The 19,605-nt window shown below is 40.1% G+C and overlaps 1 protein-coding gene across 1 annotated transcript in view; it reads right to left on the reverse strand.

Moving 5' to 3' along the window:
* wwox (WW domain containing oxidoreductase) overlaps positions 1-15,999 on the reverse strand; it is a 135,067-nt gene extending 119,068 nt beyond the window's left edge. Inside the window, exons 1-5 of the mRNA XM_030731489.1 lie at positions 15,777-15,999; positions 13,367-13,431; positions 12,860-12,917; positions 12,595-12,764; positions 3,812-3,918 (exon numbers count right to left, since the gene is read on the reverse strand). Coding sequence (XP_030587349.1) covers positions 3,812-3,918; positions 12,595-12,764; positions 12,860-12,917; positions 13,367-13,431; positions 15,777-15,883 — 507 coding nt within the window. The 5' untranslated portion in view covers positions 15,884-15,999. The remainder of the gene's footprint in view (positions 1-3,811; positions 3,919-12,594; positions 12,765-12,859; positions 12,918-13,366; positions 13,432-15,776) is intronic.
* Between the last annotated feature and the right edge of the window lie 3,606 nt (positions 16,000-19,605).

Here is a 19,605-nt window from a genome sequence, read left to right on the forward strand (position 1 = left end):
ACTGTTTCTTTTCATTCACCTTATTTACTTTGTTTATACTCCACTCTGCATTTAATCATTAATTGATATTAATCTCTGGCTCTCTTCCACAGCATGTCTTTTCTCTCCCCTCAGCCCAACCGGTCGCGGCAGATGACTGCCCCTCCCTGAGCCTGGTTCTGCTGGAGGTTTCTTCCTGTTAAAAGGGAGTTTTTACTTCCCACTGTCGCCAAGTGCTTGCTCAAAGGGGGTTGTTTTGACTGTTGGGTTTTCTCTGTATTATTGTAGGGTCTTTACCCACAATACAAAGCGCCTCGAGGCGACAGTTTGTAGTGATTTGGCGCTATATAAATAAAATTGAATTGAATTGAATTGAATACTAAGATGCAACCAAGCAGCAATCTCCAGGGTGGAAAATTAAGCCAATGTGGAAGTGCCAAAAAGCTGCAGTTCCTCAAATGGCCTCTTGGCGCTGAATCCAAAAAGAAAGTCGATCCCCAGTGTCTCCCATATTAAGAAACAAATTTTACAGCAAATTTTACAGCTGGTACATAAAAAATGGCTTCAGTGTCTGTAGCCATTTCCCTTCAGCACAGTACAGGAGGTATTTTTATTTCCAAGCGTACCATTTATAAATTCTATCCAGGCATTGTTAGGAGAAATTCTGCTTTGAATGACAGATGGGGACCGTTTTCTCAGCCTTCGGTTATAGTAAAAGATATTCTAAGGAGGTGGATGTTTATTCTATTCTGTAAGCACATTATTTTTAAACCTGTTTTTAAGCAGACTTAGCATTCCATTTAATATCACTGTCAATTACGAATGCATCTTGTCACATCCAGTTTTAAAACAACAACAAAATGCCAAACTCAAACCTCCAGAATGGTAGTTCACTAACTAGTGGGTGGCATCATGGTGACTATGCCTTTTATATACTGTCTACAGGCTAAATAATTACATTTAATGGTGTGCATGACTCAGAAGATTTTAGCTCCACAAATGTAACTTGCTTGTTGAAGTATCTCTCTGTTACCACGCTTAACTCTTTCTGTCTTCCCATGTCCTTCTCCTCTACCTGCAGCTTTCCTGGCTCCCATCTGCTGCTTATTCCCTTAGTTTTACTGTGGCTTCATCACAGTAAAGACAGCCCCCTTTGAACCCTATAAAGGCAACCAGCATCAGGCTTATTGTAAAACACAATCATAAGGTAAATGTTTATCCCCTCTCTGCCACTCTAAACTCCCCTAATGAGCCTGCTGGAGGGGTTTCACCTCACAGCTCAAATAGAGGCAGAGAAAAACAACACATTCAGCTCAGATTGGGACTGCATAGGAGATGCTGCTGAAGTCTAATCAGGAAAGCAGTAAAGTGTAATAACAAAAAAAAAAAACCTAATAAAAAGAAAGTTGAAAAAAAAACAAAACAAGCAATATAATTGCTCAAGTGCCAAACAAGTAATATCAATATCAAGCATTAACGACTGATAAGTTAAATATCCTGAATAGAAACAAATATTCTCGTTTTAGTTAATGATTAAGCAGAAGTTCAGGACAGATTTTTCTCTTTGAGGAATCTTCTGTTTATACTGTAGCCATTCTTGGCCGAATACATTATGATCGGCTGGGAAGGATGAGCCCTCCGACCCTGCTCTTCCTGGCTGTTCTGACCTGCCCATTATCCATCAGCAACCCCACTATTATACCCACTGTCAGTACACGGCATTACACCGAACTGCACCACCCTGCATTGCGAGCGAGCCATCACTCTCACCTCTGAACAGCCACACTAGCCCACACGCAGAGAAAGAGAGCGTACAGAGTAATAGTAAGCAGGTAGTTAGAGGTCAGAGGTGCTGTGCAATCGGGACAGCAGTTCCCCTCCTGGCAGCCAGAGTGGAACTCTGAGAGGGACCTGGAAGTAGATATGATGACCTTTTGTACAGAGGACCCCAAAATATACCCTCTTATCAAAATGACCTTAACATAGGAGCATGGGAAGGTAAGCAGAGCCCATCCATCATCTTAAAGATTAATCCTCCTCTCTATTCTTCTCCTGAATCTATTAATAATGTCGCCAGAGGGGGGAATTTGCAGAAAAGATTTATTCTGATATTGTGACTTTTATTCATTAGCCTATAACAGGGGGATTCCATGAAAAGGAAATATAGAGTGAGCTTAGGGAATGCTAATTCTCCATTCCAGCTCTATTTGAACTATACCAACCTCTATTAACTCAGTCGTTAATTTTGCTGACAATCTGCATATGCTACATGCCAATGTACAACAAAAAAAAAAGGGAAGATTAGCATTTATGGCACATAGGTCACAGCTGTTTATTCTTTAAAAGCAATTCTGGGCAGCTTCCATTTGTTAATTTCCTAACATTTAGCATCCTGGATAACTCTGTGGCAGGTGTGAAGCTTAAAAAAAAAAAATCAATTTGACAACAAAATCTGGTACTTGGATCGGAGCTTTTCTTCACTCATTTAGACAAAGTACTGGATTTCACAGAGTGGAGCAGCGCTGACAGCCCCAGGGGCATACTTCAATTAGAGACTTTGGTGAGTTTAAACACTGCAGATCTACTCCCGCTCAAAGGCATTTGTCTCCCTCCCCCTCTCTTTTCCTCTCTCTCCCTCGTTTCCTCCTTCTCTCTTCATATCTACGCTGAGCACTCACTCTCCGTCTTCTTCAAGTCCTGCTCTCTGTAATCAACCCAGTGCTAATGGCTTATTCTTTCTGCTCCAGCACCCACATTTCACTTGTTTATTTTCCCACACTCGTAAATCTGGGGACATGTCACAAGCGCAGCGATATTAGAGCAATAATCTCAGGTAATTATCAGATGCCCTCTCACTTTTTCTCTCTCTCCCTCCCTCCGTTTAACACTCTCTCTCTACTGCTTTAAAGAGAGACACTCATTCAGAAGTTCCTTGACTTCTCTTGTGAAATGTGGAAGCAGGTTTTGAGAACATAAATGTGTTGACTTTAAAGTACACTCTTATCAAATAAAGGTCTCTCTTTCAGAGGCGCCCTAAATAGTTAGATTAAGTAGAAATCTAAATTATTATAAATGTAATGCTTGACACAATTTGCACTTGTGAAGCCCCCAAATCCCCCATTTGTCTCAGCTTTATAATCTGTCTTTCCAAAACCTCCAGTTTAAATAAGAAATGGACAGAAACAGTTTCTAAAACATTATGTCACAAAAACATTACAGTCCACAAAGCATAGTAACAATAATCCATGGTTCAAAACTGAAAGGAGACACATATCCGTGGGAGGGTTGTGCCAGGAAGGGCACAGATCAGAGAATCTGTGCCAAATCAAACACGTGGGTCCATCTGCTGTGGCAACCCCTTGCAAACAAGGGAAGAGCCAAAAGAAGCTTTATAGTCAACTAAAAATCCTCTGTTTTAATTTCTCTACATTTATTACTGTGATTACGGTGTGGACTGCACAGAAAATGTAAATCCTGTAGTTTTTAGAAAATATCAATTAAACAAGAGTAAATAGGTGTTTTTGATCTGGGACTATTTTTTGCCGCAGATAAACCCTTTTTGGGAAGCTAGAGAGTATTTTGATCTCCATCTCGGTGAGTCTGCACTATAAAGTGAACGCTGAAATTGCATCCATCGCTGTGTGAGTGTGACTGCGACAGACTTGAGTGCTGTATGGATTTGTGTGTGAATGGGTGAGAATTTGAATTTTATTTTTGATAAATACCAGTCCATGTATGGTCACTAATACATCAGTATGGCTCACTGGTGGGTTTTTTAAATAGTTGTCTCTGGCTAAAGCACAAGAAAGGGGTTACTTAGACTGTCACTTACCCACTCCTCCTGTATGAGGCTCACCGCCTTGTTGGCACGGGTTAGGTTTCGGCATGCCAGGATCACATGGGCGCCATGAAGAGCAAAAGACCTGGCTGTCTCAAAGCCTGAGATAGGAGACAGACAGACAGACAGGGCGACAAAGACATGAGAAGAAAAAAATCTGAAGGCGAGCAATGCCTCAAAGATGAGGGTTTTTTTTTTTCTGAAGATAACTTCGGATCCCCATCAATTTTCCATATAATTTCTTTCATTGAGTAACCCAGTGGTCTAGTGGAGTTAATCATTTCTCTCTGAAGTGATGAAACTGATTGAATTATTGTGGTTTAAGACTTCTTCCTCTCATCACAGATAAAGTTTCGGATCTGACCGCCAACTCTCAACGAGGTATCGCTGCTCATACTGAGTTAGAAAAAGAGAGGCCGCTGTTAATTACATGAATAATTATACAGTGATGATAGTAATTATGAAAACACGGGTCATAACAGAACTAAATGAGCAATCGAACAGACATGACATTCACACTGAACCTTGGCGTGATATTTCAGCACATCAAAGGGCCTCTGATAAGGACATTTCTCCCATGAAACGAGGTCCGCCGATATGCGCAGAATTTATCAGTCCAAGACTACTTCATGGCTCCATCCAAATCATGTAGTCACGATAAAACTGACAAAAACTGAAGATAGAGGGAGAGAAGTTCATTTCTAAATTACAAGTCTAAATGGGTCATTTCATCCCGTAGGTTGAATTAATTTATGAGATTAACTTTCTTTCCTTCACCGTATTTTTATTTCCTTTGACATTTACGACCCTTCATGTGTCACAGAAAAGTTCAAGAGTACAGAGTTATGTCATATTTTTAATCCAACCTCTATATACAAACTTCAGTGTGTGTGTGTGTGTGTGTGTGTGTGTGTGTGTGCGCGTCTGTGCAGGTGTATACACACACACACACACACACACACACACACACACACACACACACTGAATGAATGCCCTGATTGACAAAGTGAAAGGCTCAATAATTGATTGTGGCAAAGAGGGTCTGAGTGGCAGAGCAGTAGGCAGAGTGTATCAGACGGTGGATTAATATGGACTGTAATTAGATTATATGTCTTAATCTGATTTTCATTAAGAGCAAAACTGGGAGGCCTAATTGTGAGGAGAGCATTAAGGACTAATATCTATTAAAACTCAAAATTGGAGTGGGATTGGAAGCTCTTTCTGACAAGTGAAGCATGGAATGAAATTATATGACACCTTATTAGGTGTAATGGAGGGGACTGTGGCTGTGAGCGGAGATCGTTTCACTCACAGGAAATGGAAATGAAAATAAAAACAGCACGACAGAAAAAACAAGCAGAGTGACTGCCGGGGTAAAAATAGGCTTTGAATTCGAATGAGCGGCAGCGGGCTTTAGAAAACAAATGTTATCATACCCTCTAAGTGTCAAGCAAAGTGTCTGCATTTTCACTATGGCATGATCTGAACACTGCTATTAAAAACAATAAAATCATATGGATGTATTTGTTCATTTTTCCAAACGCGGCATCATATAAAAGGGATTTTTTTTTTTCCAGTCTTTATAAATTGGACAAGACTACTGGCTTCTGGTAAACAACAACACCTCACACTGACTGGTTGTGTGTACAAACCATGAAAGTGAAATTAATCGACGCCAGTGTTTTCCATAATGGAGAACAAATTAGAATATGGCAGCGACAACAGCAGCAGCACCGAAGCCATGTATTTGCAATGACAAATAACAAGGGCTTGACATTAATTGTGAAATAACGAGTGTGGCGTTGCTGTAACAGAGACTCCCCGCCCTCTTGCCTATGTTACCGGTGGAGAGGGCCGCAACGAAATTAGTTCTTGGTCAGGTGTACAACAAAGGGAGCCTGTTTCAGCATTGTATGCTGATGGTGAAACATGACAAGAGGTCAGACGAGGGGTTTCTCCTGCTCTGGTGGATCGACAAATGCCATAAGCTGTTTTACAGCGCACAGGAGGCCCGCTGGGACGTGACGCTCGTCCAGATATTTTTGTCTAAACAGATAGAGTAAACACATTAAAAAAAAAAAAAAAATGCAAGATGAAGAGGAAGTTTCTTTCACTGTGTGGTTGTTCAATTTGAAGCTTTATAAAGTTGCAAAAATACACTACATTGCTCAGCTATTGTTAAAAATGTATTTTACTGTAATGTATAAAATGCATAAAAATGTGTAAAATGTCCATTAAGCTGTGAATGCTCTTCATGGTACATTAGGATCCTGGCCCTACTGATATCCCCCAATAATGAGTGTGATTTAGTGATTTCACGCTTTGTTTGTCCTCCCTGGCCCACTGCCCCTCTCTGGATCCCCCTCGTACACAGGTGTATTGGCTCAATGTAATGAGATCATTACCAGCCTCGTCAGTAAACGTGTTTATTTGGCAAACGGAGCTGCCTGCTCCTTCCCTCTCTTGATCTGCATCCAAAGAAGCATTTAACTAAAATAAGCTCTGCAGTACAATTGGGCAAACAGAAGTCAGTTCAGATCATTACAAGACCTGTGGGTAAACATGTGGGGTTCCCACAATCCCCTTTCCAGAGGGGATTGAGCACAGAGAATTTGCGCTTGAAAGAACACAAGAGGAAAAAAAAAAAAAAATGATTATGAACAGAGTGCATATCACCCAACTTCAATGAGTTGCAAGGTATTTTTAACTGAAAATGCATTTGTTCTATTTATGAGGCAATTAATAAACATTGTAAGTATTTTTTTTTGTATTATGCTCTTTATTGCTGTTTATCCCTGTCTACTTTATCTTCTGTGGTTTGATTTATTTTAACTGGTAAAGAGTTTATACATTTGTAGCCTTATCAGGAGCAATCACCTCCATATTATCCAAAAATATGTCTCATCAAATCTCATCCCAGCTACTACACACATTAGATATGTGAGCAGACAGTGGTACAGATATATGCAGTACATTGATAACAAGATATAGTTAATAAGCCCATCGTCTTTACTTTTCAACATAACTGTAACATACACATCAATGGATCTCATCAAATGTATTCATTTTAAGGAAAGTTTTATTATATAAAAAAAACTGTAAAAAAAAAATCCTGATATTGGATTTTTTTTTTTTTAACAGCTTGTATTATGCAGTGAAGCTAGGCCCTCAAAAATTTCCCAGTGGGGAAAAAAAAAAGCATAAATATAATGTTTGATAGTATTTTATGATTTATTGCAATGCAAATAGAAGAGAGACAACAGGAAAAGAATTTATTTTTTGTCAACTAATCATTTAATCTCTAGTCCAAATATTTCTGCTCACTACAGAGTAAACAAGTGTATTAACTGTAGAAATATAGAAAAGAAAAGTGAACAGTGGAGTGATTTGGGGTACAGCTTCAAACTCCTCTCTCTGTAATGAGTGCACTTGTTCCTGCGGTTCCCGTGTTATTTCTTGCCCAAGAAGTGAAGAACGGGACAACTCCCCCCACTCTTTCTGACTTTTAAGATCCCCTCTAATTCCCCTCCATTAGTCCAAGAGGAGGGAGATGTCACCCCAAAAGTGGAATGTATGGTTAGTAATTACAGCCCAAGGTTGAGCTGTTCCAGGTGAAAGCACTGGAGTGGTTCTATTACCCCTCCCTATCCCCTTCTGCCTCATTCCGACCACCCCCACCCGCTACCACCTCACCAGCCCTATCTAGCACCCACCTACCCACCCACCCACCCCCACCCCCCTTTTCTTTCTCTGACCCTCTGTGTCAACCTCCAACTCCCAACACAATCTTTCATCATGGCCTCACAACACACTGGACACCCCTGGTCCTCCAGCAATCAGCCTCAGAGAGGGAGAAGGGGGACACTAAAGTTGATAAACACACATACGCACACCAAATCACACATATGCACAATGATAAACACAAACCCCGGAGGCCTGCTCATGCACACATATCTGCTGAGCATTAGGGCTACTTTCATCACTGTCCTCAAACCCCCCCCCCCCCAATCATGTAACTTTCATCCCCTCATCATGTGCAGACTGTAAACTCGATAGGTCTATAAACTACTTGACTACACACAATAACCCAATGCCCCTTCATTTTATTTTACCTACAGCCTTTAAGCACATATATGTATTCCATCCTCTCTTTCTCTAACCACTTCAGTTCCATTATATTAGAGCTGTAATCATTATTGAACCCTGCTAGCCTCCAGCATAATACTCTCTGCATGTTACACCAGTTTGGGTCTGCATAGCAAATTTCATCTAAGGTTAATAAAGTTGAATAATTTGACTAACCAACTGGAACTGGTTCTCATTACGTAGCCAATAAACACATTCATCAGTGAGGACATGAAATGCCCGATGAAGAAAAAAAAAAATAAAACTTTCCTTCGATTTCCCCGTGGTTCAGTTCACAAGTTGATACGGAGAAGGCAGAGCAGGACACTGGCCGGCCACTCACCCGGCAGACACGCACAAAGAAGACTTGTGAATATAAACACAGATCCACTCTGGATGTCATCTAAACCACACGTAGTCACTGAGAGATGCTCAGACACACACACACACACACACACACACACACACACACAGATGCCACACACCATCCTCACCAGGAACATCTTTTTATCCATCTAATTCCTCCCACTATGAATAATGCATTTCCCTCCTTACTGAGGCTCGGGTTTAACGCATCGCTGCACGGGTCTTTAAGGAGGTCCTTATTCATAAACAGTAGTGCAGTAAATACCAGAGCTTTGCAGCCAATTTAATGGCAGTTATGCTTAACAAATCTGCCTCAATCTAATGATCAGCCACAAAGCTAGGCTATGGGTTTAATCTGCACACAGAGGCTCCCGCAGCTCTGCGACTCACTGAATATGCTTAGGGATCTCTCCATCCAGAGAGCGAAGAGCACCAGCCTGACGCTTAATCCTCCCAACACAACACTGGGATCAACACAACTATGGAACATTGTTAGTCTTTCATGAATAAGAATAACATTGAAAGTCCTAAAACACTGCAGAGACAATGCATAGAGATACTAAAACATTATGAGGCGCTCCTTTCCAAATCCTTGCTATTCCCTGTCTGGACCGCCTGAGTCTTTTCTGCTTCTTATTCCAATATTGACCCTGCACCTTCACAAGAATACCATGTGAAATTTAGTGCATGCATTTAGACTGAGTAAAGCTTTGCAACTGTATGCACTGCTTAACAGCACGACACTGCACACAAGGTGCCAAAAGTTCAGATATCAAACATGTCCATATAAAAAAAAAAAACACTGAAAAGCAGAATGAATAAATAAAAACTTCAGAAAAAGTGAGTTAAGGCAGTTCATTTCAAACTGATGTGACATGCAGAATAAAACAACAAATTTGTGAGGACTTTGTGAGAAAGAAAGAGGAAATCTACAAAGGTAAAAACCACACCTAAACACAGGTTTTCTTTCTTTTGTCTACCAGACATGCTGGCCTGGGATTTAAAAATAGCAGGCCAGTTTTAGTTGAGTAAGGCAGGAGATGGGTATGTTATTTCTGACCATTATTAAACATATGTCAACAAGTCACCTGGGAGACTGATGACCCTCCCCAGGTATTTGGGCACATAAATGTCCATACAAGCAGTCCCCAAAAGAGCTGTCACAGGGTAAATATGAGCACGCGTCCTAAGAGGACGGGGAAAAATAGAAATACAGTTTTGTGCAATGTTGAGCAATTTTATATTTAAAAGCAAGTATCCTTACTCTTTACCCGGTGGGGGCTAGAGATATCAGGACAATGGCCCTTTAAGGACAACTGTTCCATGGACCCCTGGCCAGTAAATAACCTGAGAGTTAGTTGATAGGGGCGAATTAGAGCCAGAGCAGGAGTGTGTAATGGGGATGGATAGGAGGCTCAGGCCTGGGTCAAAGCCGCTTAGGAATCAATGCAGAGGTACAGGTGTACAACCACAGGTCTATACGAGTAAGAAAACCTTTAAAAAGAAGGTGGAGAGAGGGAGAGGGAGACAAGCAGGGGGAAAACAAACTACAATCATTCATTTCCATTATCACAATTAAAAACTGCCATTCGGGTTGGTACTGGTTTTTAATTTACAAAAGAAAGCAGAGAGAGGAAGACTAATGCTCTAAACTGAGCACAGTGATCACACGGGCAAGACAAACTACATCACTGTCTCGCCTCCCAGCACTATTGCAGTGGAGCTTGATGGCTGGTCACAAAACAGGAGACTATAATATTTCATGCATAAATAATCTTATATATGTGCTTTTCATGTTTATGTGCATTCAAAGTGAAATTAAAAGACTTAAATGTAAATTTTTCTAATTAATGAATATCCTACCATTACTAATAAAAATGTCACATTTCCCGTGGAGGAAATAAGCATTAAAGGAATCGGAAATAGCCTTGACACTTGGATTAAAACACTAGTGATGCCATTAAAATGCTAAGTGGGTCCGACCAATTGGCATAACCACATTTCACTAAAGGAATGTCAAAGGAGTACAAGAGAAGTAGCAATTACTATTAGAATACTGTTAATTATAGCTGCTGCATATTTAATATGAGTGAAACAAAGGTTATGTTAATATAGTATTCATGCACTATAAAATGTCTGTATTGCCACTACTTGATGAAGTCTTTTGAGAAACGCTGTTTTTTTTTCAGCAACACTTTTTTTTTTTACTAAATATATCACAACAAATGTTAAATGAGGATTATCTTTTTCAATATACAGTTTTTTTTTTTAATTAAGGCAACAAAAAAAAAAATCAGCACATGTAAAACAGCAAATATGATAACGTTTCAAAGCACAGCGCAGACCTCCTGTGCCCTCTTGTGGAGAAAAACTATCAGCAATTTTCCTCCATCCATCCTATATAATTATCGCTCAACACCTGCACCATGCAAAAGGCCTAATATCTGATGTATCTGAGAATGAATCCTCTAATTTAGTGCACAGGTGAAGGCTGTGAAGGTGACACGTCTCCACAGCTAAACAGAATCAGTTTTGAATGTGAATCTTAATGATGTTTAACCTCTGACACCTGCAGCCGTTCTGCAGCCATAAAGTTCAAATTTTATTAATGTGTAAGACTTTAGAATTATGCTTCAGTATATGGTTCATGTTAAACTTTGTTCAGGTAATTATAGCCTCATTTAACTTTTGGTGTTTTTCCAGTTCATTGTACTTATTCTGGGTACAGGCTTATTTAATACTGATGCATTTTTTGCACTATTGTGTACTGATTTTTATTTCACACGGATTTCATACTGAAATTATTACTTTAACCGTGAGAGGTCTAAGTCAATATAAGTGTACTGAGAAATAATCCTAACCCAAAACCCTTTTGTTCTAGAAATGTGCAAGAATTTTTTTATGAATATCAGAATTTTTTTACTGTTTGTTTGTTTGGGGTATTCTGATTCCCAAGACTCTCAAGCCAAAAATTAAAGAGCGTAGGTTTAAGGTTAGGGACACTCACAGATGTAAGGAAAATACAGTCAACAGAGTTCAGTTGATAAAGGCCAACTATTATTATTATTATTAAAAACTGAACAACTGAAACTGCCTATAGATCAACTAAAGGTTGGTAGTGTTTAATGTGTGGCAACAGTTTGAAAAAAATATATATGGAATAATTTGACTAAATTATTGCATCTTTCCATTAACCTCCTGAGACCTGAGCTCTTGCTTGGGATGAATTTTTAATTTCTCCTAAATTTTTGGAATAGAATAGAATAGAATAGAAATTAGCTGAACCCAATATGTGAAAAAATTAAACATCATCTTTGAAAATAAACTTAAAAAAAATGTACGTCCCCATATGGGGCCAGTGGGTTTGTGTTACAGAACATCACAATAAAGTCACCATTGTTTAAAAAAAACAGTTTATCGAGCAGAATGAAGTATAAGGTGCAGAAAAGCCCAAATGTGATGCCCACATATGAGAATCCAGGGTCCCAGAAGGCTAACTAACAAAATCATTCTCATTTTCACTACTTTAAAAAAATTTTTAAAAACTGTTTTTGTAATATGTGTAGACATAAAGACAGAAGAACATCAGGGTCAGGAAGGCATTTAAGTTCACAAGCTTCTTTCCTCAGTGAAGGTCCCCAGGCTGCTGTAAATCTATGTAATACAGTGCTGCCTTGCTACATCTCATCGCACACACACACACACACACACAGAAACACTCTCTCACTCACACACACAGAGCAATTACATTGCAGTGACTTTCGTTCGGACAAAGAATTTGAATATAAAGACAATTAACGATTTTATGTTTATTTGATTTTCCTCATGCTGTCATTATCTATCTCGAACAAAGAAGCAAGTCTGAACAAATGGCCAGGACTTGTGCTAATTTAAACTAAAGGAAAGAGGAAATAAATTTGTTTCCAGACCATTATATAGTGAGCCATGCATTTGCTGGGTACAAATGGACACCATTCATTACAGTTAACAATGACATCCAATTCAGCCCTGCTAATGAACTTCAATACAGTCATGTTCGGTATTAAGGAGTGATTTGTTGAGTCTAAGTGTATCATTTTGGAGGCTAATGTTGATGAATGCCCGGTTGTGAAGAGATGGGGACATACAGGGAATAGAGACGGTCTTGGCAAGCGCCTTTCTGCTATAGTGTAATACCATATCACCACCTAGTGGTGTCATCACAGAAATGCACATTACTGCAAAGTGATGTTTTCAATTTACTGGAAGATTAGTGAGACTAAATATAAAGGTATCATTAAACTCACCAATGCCCGAGTTGCCTCCAGTAATGAGGACAACCTTGTCAGAGAAGTCACGACCCTGCAGGATCTCTAGAGCAGCGGTGTTTCCATCGTAGCGCTTCGGCTTCACCACCACGTCCTCCACTGTAAATGCATGGCGCGGGTCAAAATACGTGCTCCGTTTGTTAATGTGACTAAAAACGACAAAAGAAAACACAAATTATAATCTTTTACAGTCTAACGCTTCCACAAAGTTGAGCATTTGAAGTTTAATAATGAGTCTTCTTACTCAATGTAAACTATCTGTCCTTTTTCATCAGTTTCCTGCTCCCAACCATATGGCAAATCTGCAGGAAAAGACAGACAGAATTTTTCTAGAAGTGCCACAATACATAATAAAAAAAATTTTTTTGATAAAAGTGAAAGTTGGGTACTAAAATGAAGCACTTTTTCAAAGTCACTGAACATAAGAAGTAAGGCATTTAATAGCCACATGTCACTATGAGCACAACAGCATTAAATAGCATATAGAGAATTTTTGAGTTACCTGTCTATGAAATGACATAAAATTCAAGCCAAAACTGAATTCCATGTCCTATTTTTAACTTTTTAACTGACTGGTTAAAACTGGTGTGACTGACAGCATTCCAAATGACAGATATACTACACTATTATACAAACTTTTACATAAACAAAAACAAAATATCAAATAATCTCAGCTTTGCATGCATGTGAGTAGCTCATCGGCAGATCGAAATATTTTAAAACACCAGAGACACAAGTGAATAAAGCAAACCTCCAGCACAACGTTTCTTCTTCCCTGTCTTGGGGTGTTCCCACTGTGTCTTCATCTCATCATGGCTGTTGGTACAAAGAAACAGATTAAGACTGAATGGAAAAAAAAATCCATTGTCCTTTCTATATAAATTTGTTCTGAGAAATTTACATATATTCATCATGGGCATAAATGTCATGATAATTTGGGGCTTTAAAGGATTTCTTTGAACTCAGGGTGAAACATTTGTGCAGCATACATCTTTAAAGAGTTTAAATTTATTTTTGGATTTTCTCTAATCCACACAAGGTCAAAAAAATTCAGATGTGTCCCCAAACTGTCAGCCTGTCAGAGAGGAAATTGGTTTGGATATTCAGAAACAAGCCAGGAACCACCAAGGCTCAAGCCTGCCATGAACTGGAAACTGCTGGAACACCAGCATCTCTGTTCACAGTGAAGTGAGTTTTACATCGCCATGGACTGAAGAGGGTGCACACCAAGAAAGAAGCCCCCGCTCCAAAATCAACACCTTCAAGCTCGACTGACATTTGCAGCTGCCCACATGGACAACCAAATGCCTTCTGTAGAAACATTTTATGATTATGCTATATGGCTACTATGACAAGAGCTAAGTTTGAAGGAGTAAAGGTGAGGCTTTCAAACCTAAGGACACTGTACCACTGTTCCAAATTCTTCAATTTTACCTCAAATTAACAGCTAGATGGAAACTTGGACACAGCTGGGTGTTCCAACAGAACAATGGTCCCAAACACACACACCAAAACTGGTTTGGGAATGAATAAAGCAGGCTAACATTAAGCTTCTGGAATAGCCTTCCCAAGGCCTCAGTCTCAACTCTATTGAAAATTTGTGGACTATGTTTTCAAACTGATGTGTCTACTAAAAAGCCCAAAATTTCCACGATGAGTGTATTTAAACTTCTTACAACAACTGTGTGTGTGTTTTAAATGCCTGATATAGCAGCAAAACGAAATATATGCATATACATATACACTGTTCAAATACATAAAGGCACACTTTTTAATTAGAGTAGAGCATCAAGTCAATTAAACTTCTGGGATATTGATCTGGTCTGTTAAGTGGGGTTGTTCATCAGTTTCAGCTGCTTTGGCATTAATTAAATTAACAACAGGTGCACTAGAGAGGTGACAACAAGACAACCCTAAAAGCAGGAATGGTTTTCCAGGTGGAGGCCACTGACACCCCCCCACCCTGTAAAATCATTCCTCGTGACCGGTTTGGTGGTGGCTCACTGATGTCTGGGGAGGCATATCCCTGGAGGGACACACAGAACTCTACAGACTACCCAATGGCACCCTGACTGCCATTAACGATCGGGATGAAATCCTTGGACTCTACGCTGCTGCAGTGGGTCCTGGGTTCTTCCTGGTGCATGACAATGCCCAACCTTATGTGGTGAGGGTGTCCAGGCAGTTCCTGGAAAATGTAGGAATTGATGCCATTGACTGGCTCACTTGACCTGAATCCAACAGAACACCTCTGGGACATTATGTTCCAGTCCATCTGACGCAGCCAGGTTGCACCTCAGACTGTCCAGGAGCTCAGTGAAGCCCTGGTCTTATTAGGAGCATGCTGCGACACTGTCAGGCATGTTTACAAGCACATGGGGGCCATACAAACTACTCAGTACCATTTTTGAGTTGCTGCAATGAAATTTCAACAAAATGGACCACATAATTTTTTTCACTTTGATTTTCAGGGTGTCTTTGAATTCAGCCCTCTGTAAGTTGATCATTTTTCATCAAATGAGGTGGCATCATTCCGTTCCTAATGCATTACCCAGTCGATAACAGTATAGATTTCCAGTATGATTTTTTTTTCTCCATTGAGATCTGATGTGTTTTCAGAGTGTTTTTTAATTTTTTTGAGCACTGTATATACACACTTTATTAGTTACAACCTGCTAGTACCAGGCTGCCAGAACAGGTACATTCCGCAGTGAGATGAGAGCATCACACAGTTGCTGTGGATTTGTCAGCTGTACATTCATGTTGTGAATCTCCCAATCTAGCACATCCCAAAGGTGCATTTCTAATGTACTGTCCCATCACTGAGGGGGTTGGAGACTTTATATTCAAGGTGTAACTTGCTTCTCATTTCACAACCTCTTTGCCACAGCATAGCAGCTACCGCATTGTGGCACTATGCTCACAGACCTATCAAAGACTAACAACAATTAACACAAAACCTAGTGAGAACTACACCCTCTATAATATAGAAACAGACTTTACAATTCAGATGGCAGAGATTTTTTAACAAGTGTAGCTTGCAGGCTGTTAGCCAGGTGCTAATAGGAGTGATATGACCCTTTGGTTGTAAGCAGGGGTTAGGGCTAAACTCATTTACACACATGCTTTGCAAACAGCGTTAATACTGAGATTTCACGTACTTTGCATAGTAGACCCAACCATCTTTGGTAGCTCTCTCTTCCCATCCAGGTGGTAACTCATCCTCACTATCTGTATCGTCCATACCTGCGAACTTCAGAGCTGCCATAGCTACCAGTGAATGATGAAAACCGAAGAGAAATATCTGCTCTGGAGAATGAATCCAGCTGTCAAAGAGCACAGAAACACGGACTCAGCGTTCCCCCATCACTTCCGCAACAATACGATGACGACGGCCGAACTGCATGTTGGGACACTGAGGCGGAAGAGCATGTGCTTAACGACCAAGCGTGTTTCCGTCCATTCATCCATCCGTTTTCTTCCGGGGGGGGGGGGGGGGGGGGGGGGGGGGGGGGGGGGCTGCAGCTTATCCCGGCTGTCATAGGGAGAGAGGGAGGGTACACCCTGTACAGGTCGCCAGGCTGCAGAGCTAACTCGGAAAGACAGATACCATTCACACTTATGAGTAATTTAGAATCACCAATTAATCTAACCCCACTAAGCACATAGAAAATTCGGAGTGTGGGAGATATGCACTCTACTGAGTGGCCTTCTAGTTTCACCTTTGTTTTCCAAGGTTTTCTGATAGAGAAAATGTGTTTTATCTCAATCTTTGACCTGAGTTTAAAAAATTTAAAGCTAAGCTTCAAAAGTCATCTTTGCTCTTGTCCATGAATAATGTTGGGAGGTGTTGGAAGTGGGCAAGCAGAGCTGCTGACTTATCCCATCAGCTAACTCAGATCCACTGACAAAAAACTTTGCTTAAAAAACAATAAACTAGAAGGGCACTCAGTAGAGCGCATACCCCGCCCATCCCCAATTGTCTATGTGCCGATACCACGTTACCAAAATTGAATGAATTGTTCCTTGTACCACCCCCAATAACTCCGGAAATTTTAATTACATTCATATACATCAAATACATTCATAATTTTCCACAGTATCCTGCAAACATACAGACATGACCAAAAACATAACCTCTCCACCTTTCGGTGTACGAGCTAAAAATCTACTCCCAAGCCTTTGATCCTACACCACTCAGTCCTTTTTTCTGTCATAATTAATTGTAAATATTTCAGACTATAATAACCAAAGAGGTCACAGTGCAGTTAGGCCTATCTTTAAGCACAAATTACAGTTATGCTTTGCGGTTTATTGTAATAGAAATTTAGCCTATAGGGTATCCAAGATGACCAGAGGAAATCTGAACAGAAGTCAGCCCTAAATGTATTGGGGACAATGGTGCCATCAAGACACCTCATTAAGCAGTCAACACACAGGAATGATGCACAATAACCAACCAAAGACAATCAACTAGAGCTTTGCTGCCTCTAAATGTTCACACAATCAAATCAAAAATAAAGTGACATATAAAAATGTCTCAATATAACTAAATGAAAAGATACAGTTTGTGTTATGTATTTGTTTTCATTGCCTGGAAATTTGACAGTTGTCACTGCAACCTAACCAGCACAGCTGTTCCCCATCAGCTCAGTAGCTCTTTTGTATGCAAAATCTGTGGACATCTCTTGCTTCTCTTGTTCCTGCCACTTCACCTGCCTCTTAACTAATTAGTTCACTTTTTTCACATGTCCTGCTTGTCTGCAGAGTCTATGTTTCCACAGAATGGCTGCACAATTATTGGGGAACAGAGTATAATAAATATAACTGATAACAAAAATGTAAAACAAACAATGATCACAATGATGTGCTGAACTGTGAGATGGTATAATCGCCTTTCCTTTCATAAAGGATGGCCCAGTATATCCTAAAGGAGATTTTTTTTAAAAGGAAGCACTAAAGCATATTTCTTTGCATTTAAAGAATTCATCTGGCTCTTTTAATGGCTACCACTCAGACATTTCCAGGTCATTTCACTTTGAAACCTAAGCAAAAAAAAAAAAAAGGTCTGCACGATAGTCTTTGTGGACTGGATGATTTGACAGCCTTAAGCCCTACAGGATTTAGGGGGAATGTGCCTCAAAGTCTGGAGACTGGGATTAGGCACTTAATAGTCTCACAACAATGTGTTCAATTCCTATTGCATGTTTCCAAATGTTTTGGTCAAGCTCTGGTGCCACAGTCTAAACCAACAGCACTGAGCAAGATTTATAAGCAGCTCTTGGCAAGGAAAGAGAGATTTTATATGCCCTCTGCCTGAAATGCTACAATTTTGGAAGGAGGCCTGTATTGCCCTGCCTTAGACTGAGCCACCCAAACAATGTCTTGCTGACAGTTCTGGGCACCCAGGCCCTAACTAAGATTCAGGTCAGAAAATGTGGTTGTCTTGTGATAATACACAAGTTAAACTTCCCAGGAAATTTTGAAGAGATCATCACTCATCTTTCAGTGTTTCCCAATCAAAAACAGTATATTGTAGTGCACTGTTCCCTGTTCCAAATCCCTTCCACCTATCATGATCATTTATTGATTTGCCTTCACTGTCGATAAGCTGTTGGATATGCACTGCCATGGTTTCTAGTACCTTGTAGACTGGAAGGGGCACAGTCTGGAAAAACAATCCTGCACCCTTTGATCATCCCCATGTTCCTGTGTGTCCACTCCCTGTTCCTTGAGTGCAGTCTGTAGGTGACAAACCTGCTCATCATCACTTCATCAGCTCCTACAGCATATTAACCCTGGCTAAGTTTCCTTCTCCTTGGCAGCTCCATATTCAACACCCTTTGTCTAATACATCCACCACTCTCCTTCACAGCCACACTCTTCTCTGCCTACTTTCTGCTCCACTCAGCCACCGGGTCATTCACTCCCCACTGTTCACCATTGTTCAGCTTTCCACCAGCTTTCAGTGCACTCCTACTCCCTGTTCCACCTACTGCAATTCATTCTCCTCTAAAGACATTTTTAAAAGAAACCTCTTCCCTTGACCAGTTTCTGGGGTTTGCAATCAAGCCATAAAAAACTATTAAAAGTTGTTTAGTAAAGGTTCCTTGTTGCTCATTTAAGGAACAAAGGTTCCATCATGTTCTTTTTTTCAGCTGCTCCCTTTAGGGGTCACCACAGTGGATCATCTGCCTCCATCTCACCCTGTCCCGAGAATCCTCCTCTGTCACACAAATCCTCTGCATGTTCTCCTTCACTACATCCACGAATCTTCTCTGTGGCCTTCTTTTTCTCCTGCCTGGGAGCTCCAAATTCAACATCCTTTGTCCAATATATTCACTATCCCTATTGCTTTGAATGGTTGACCCCAGGTATTTAAACTCAAGGAGCAAAGATTCCATAATACAAGCCAAAAAAAAGTTGTGTATTTCTTATAATCATAATAAGTTTTTAGTGTTTTCAAGCTATGTTTTATACTTAAGTATTGTACATAATAACAATTTTTAAATCAATACAGCATAGTATAGTGAAACTTTCCATGTAGATACTGAGTCAACACAGGGACACCAAATATCAGTATTTTATTAAATAAATTAAAATACTCTGGGAACACTATGAACAAGAGGGCTTATCTCATGCTGCAACATCCTGAAATAATGTTGGCAGAGCAAACGTAGATTAAATCAGTTCAACCAAAAAAAAACAGCCAACACTGGATACACTTACCTAATTAAGAGGAAGGTAATGGCTCAGGCACATGAGCAAAAATAGGATACAACCTCCTTGCATCTACAAAAAAAAAAAAAAAAAAAAAACAGTGGCTGCCTGGTGATTGTATTGAATTTTTTTATATTCTGCAACCAATTGCAACCTGTGGTGACTAAATGGTTGCCCAGAGCTTGAGGGTGTTGCAGAAACATGACCACTTTTGACTGCAAGGGCACAGGTCACATGATAGGAGGTAACCTTTCTACAAACACTTGTGCT

This window comes from Archocentrus centrarchus, chromosome 6 (assembly GCF_007364275.1).
Source record: "Archocentrus centrarchus isolate MPI-CPG fArcCen1 chromosome 6, fArcCen1, whole genome shotgun sequence".
NCBI lineage: Eukaryota > Metazoa > Chordata > Actinopteri > Cichliformes > Cichlidae > Archocentrus > Archocentrus centrarchus.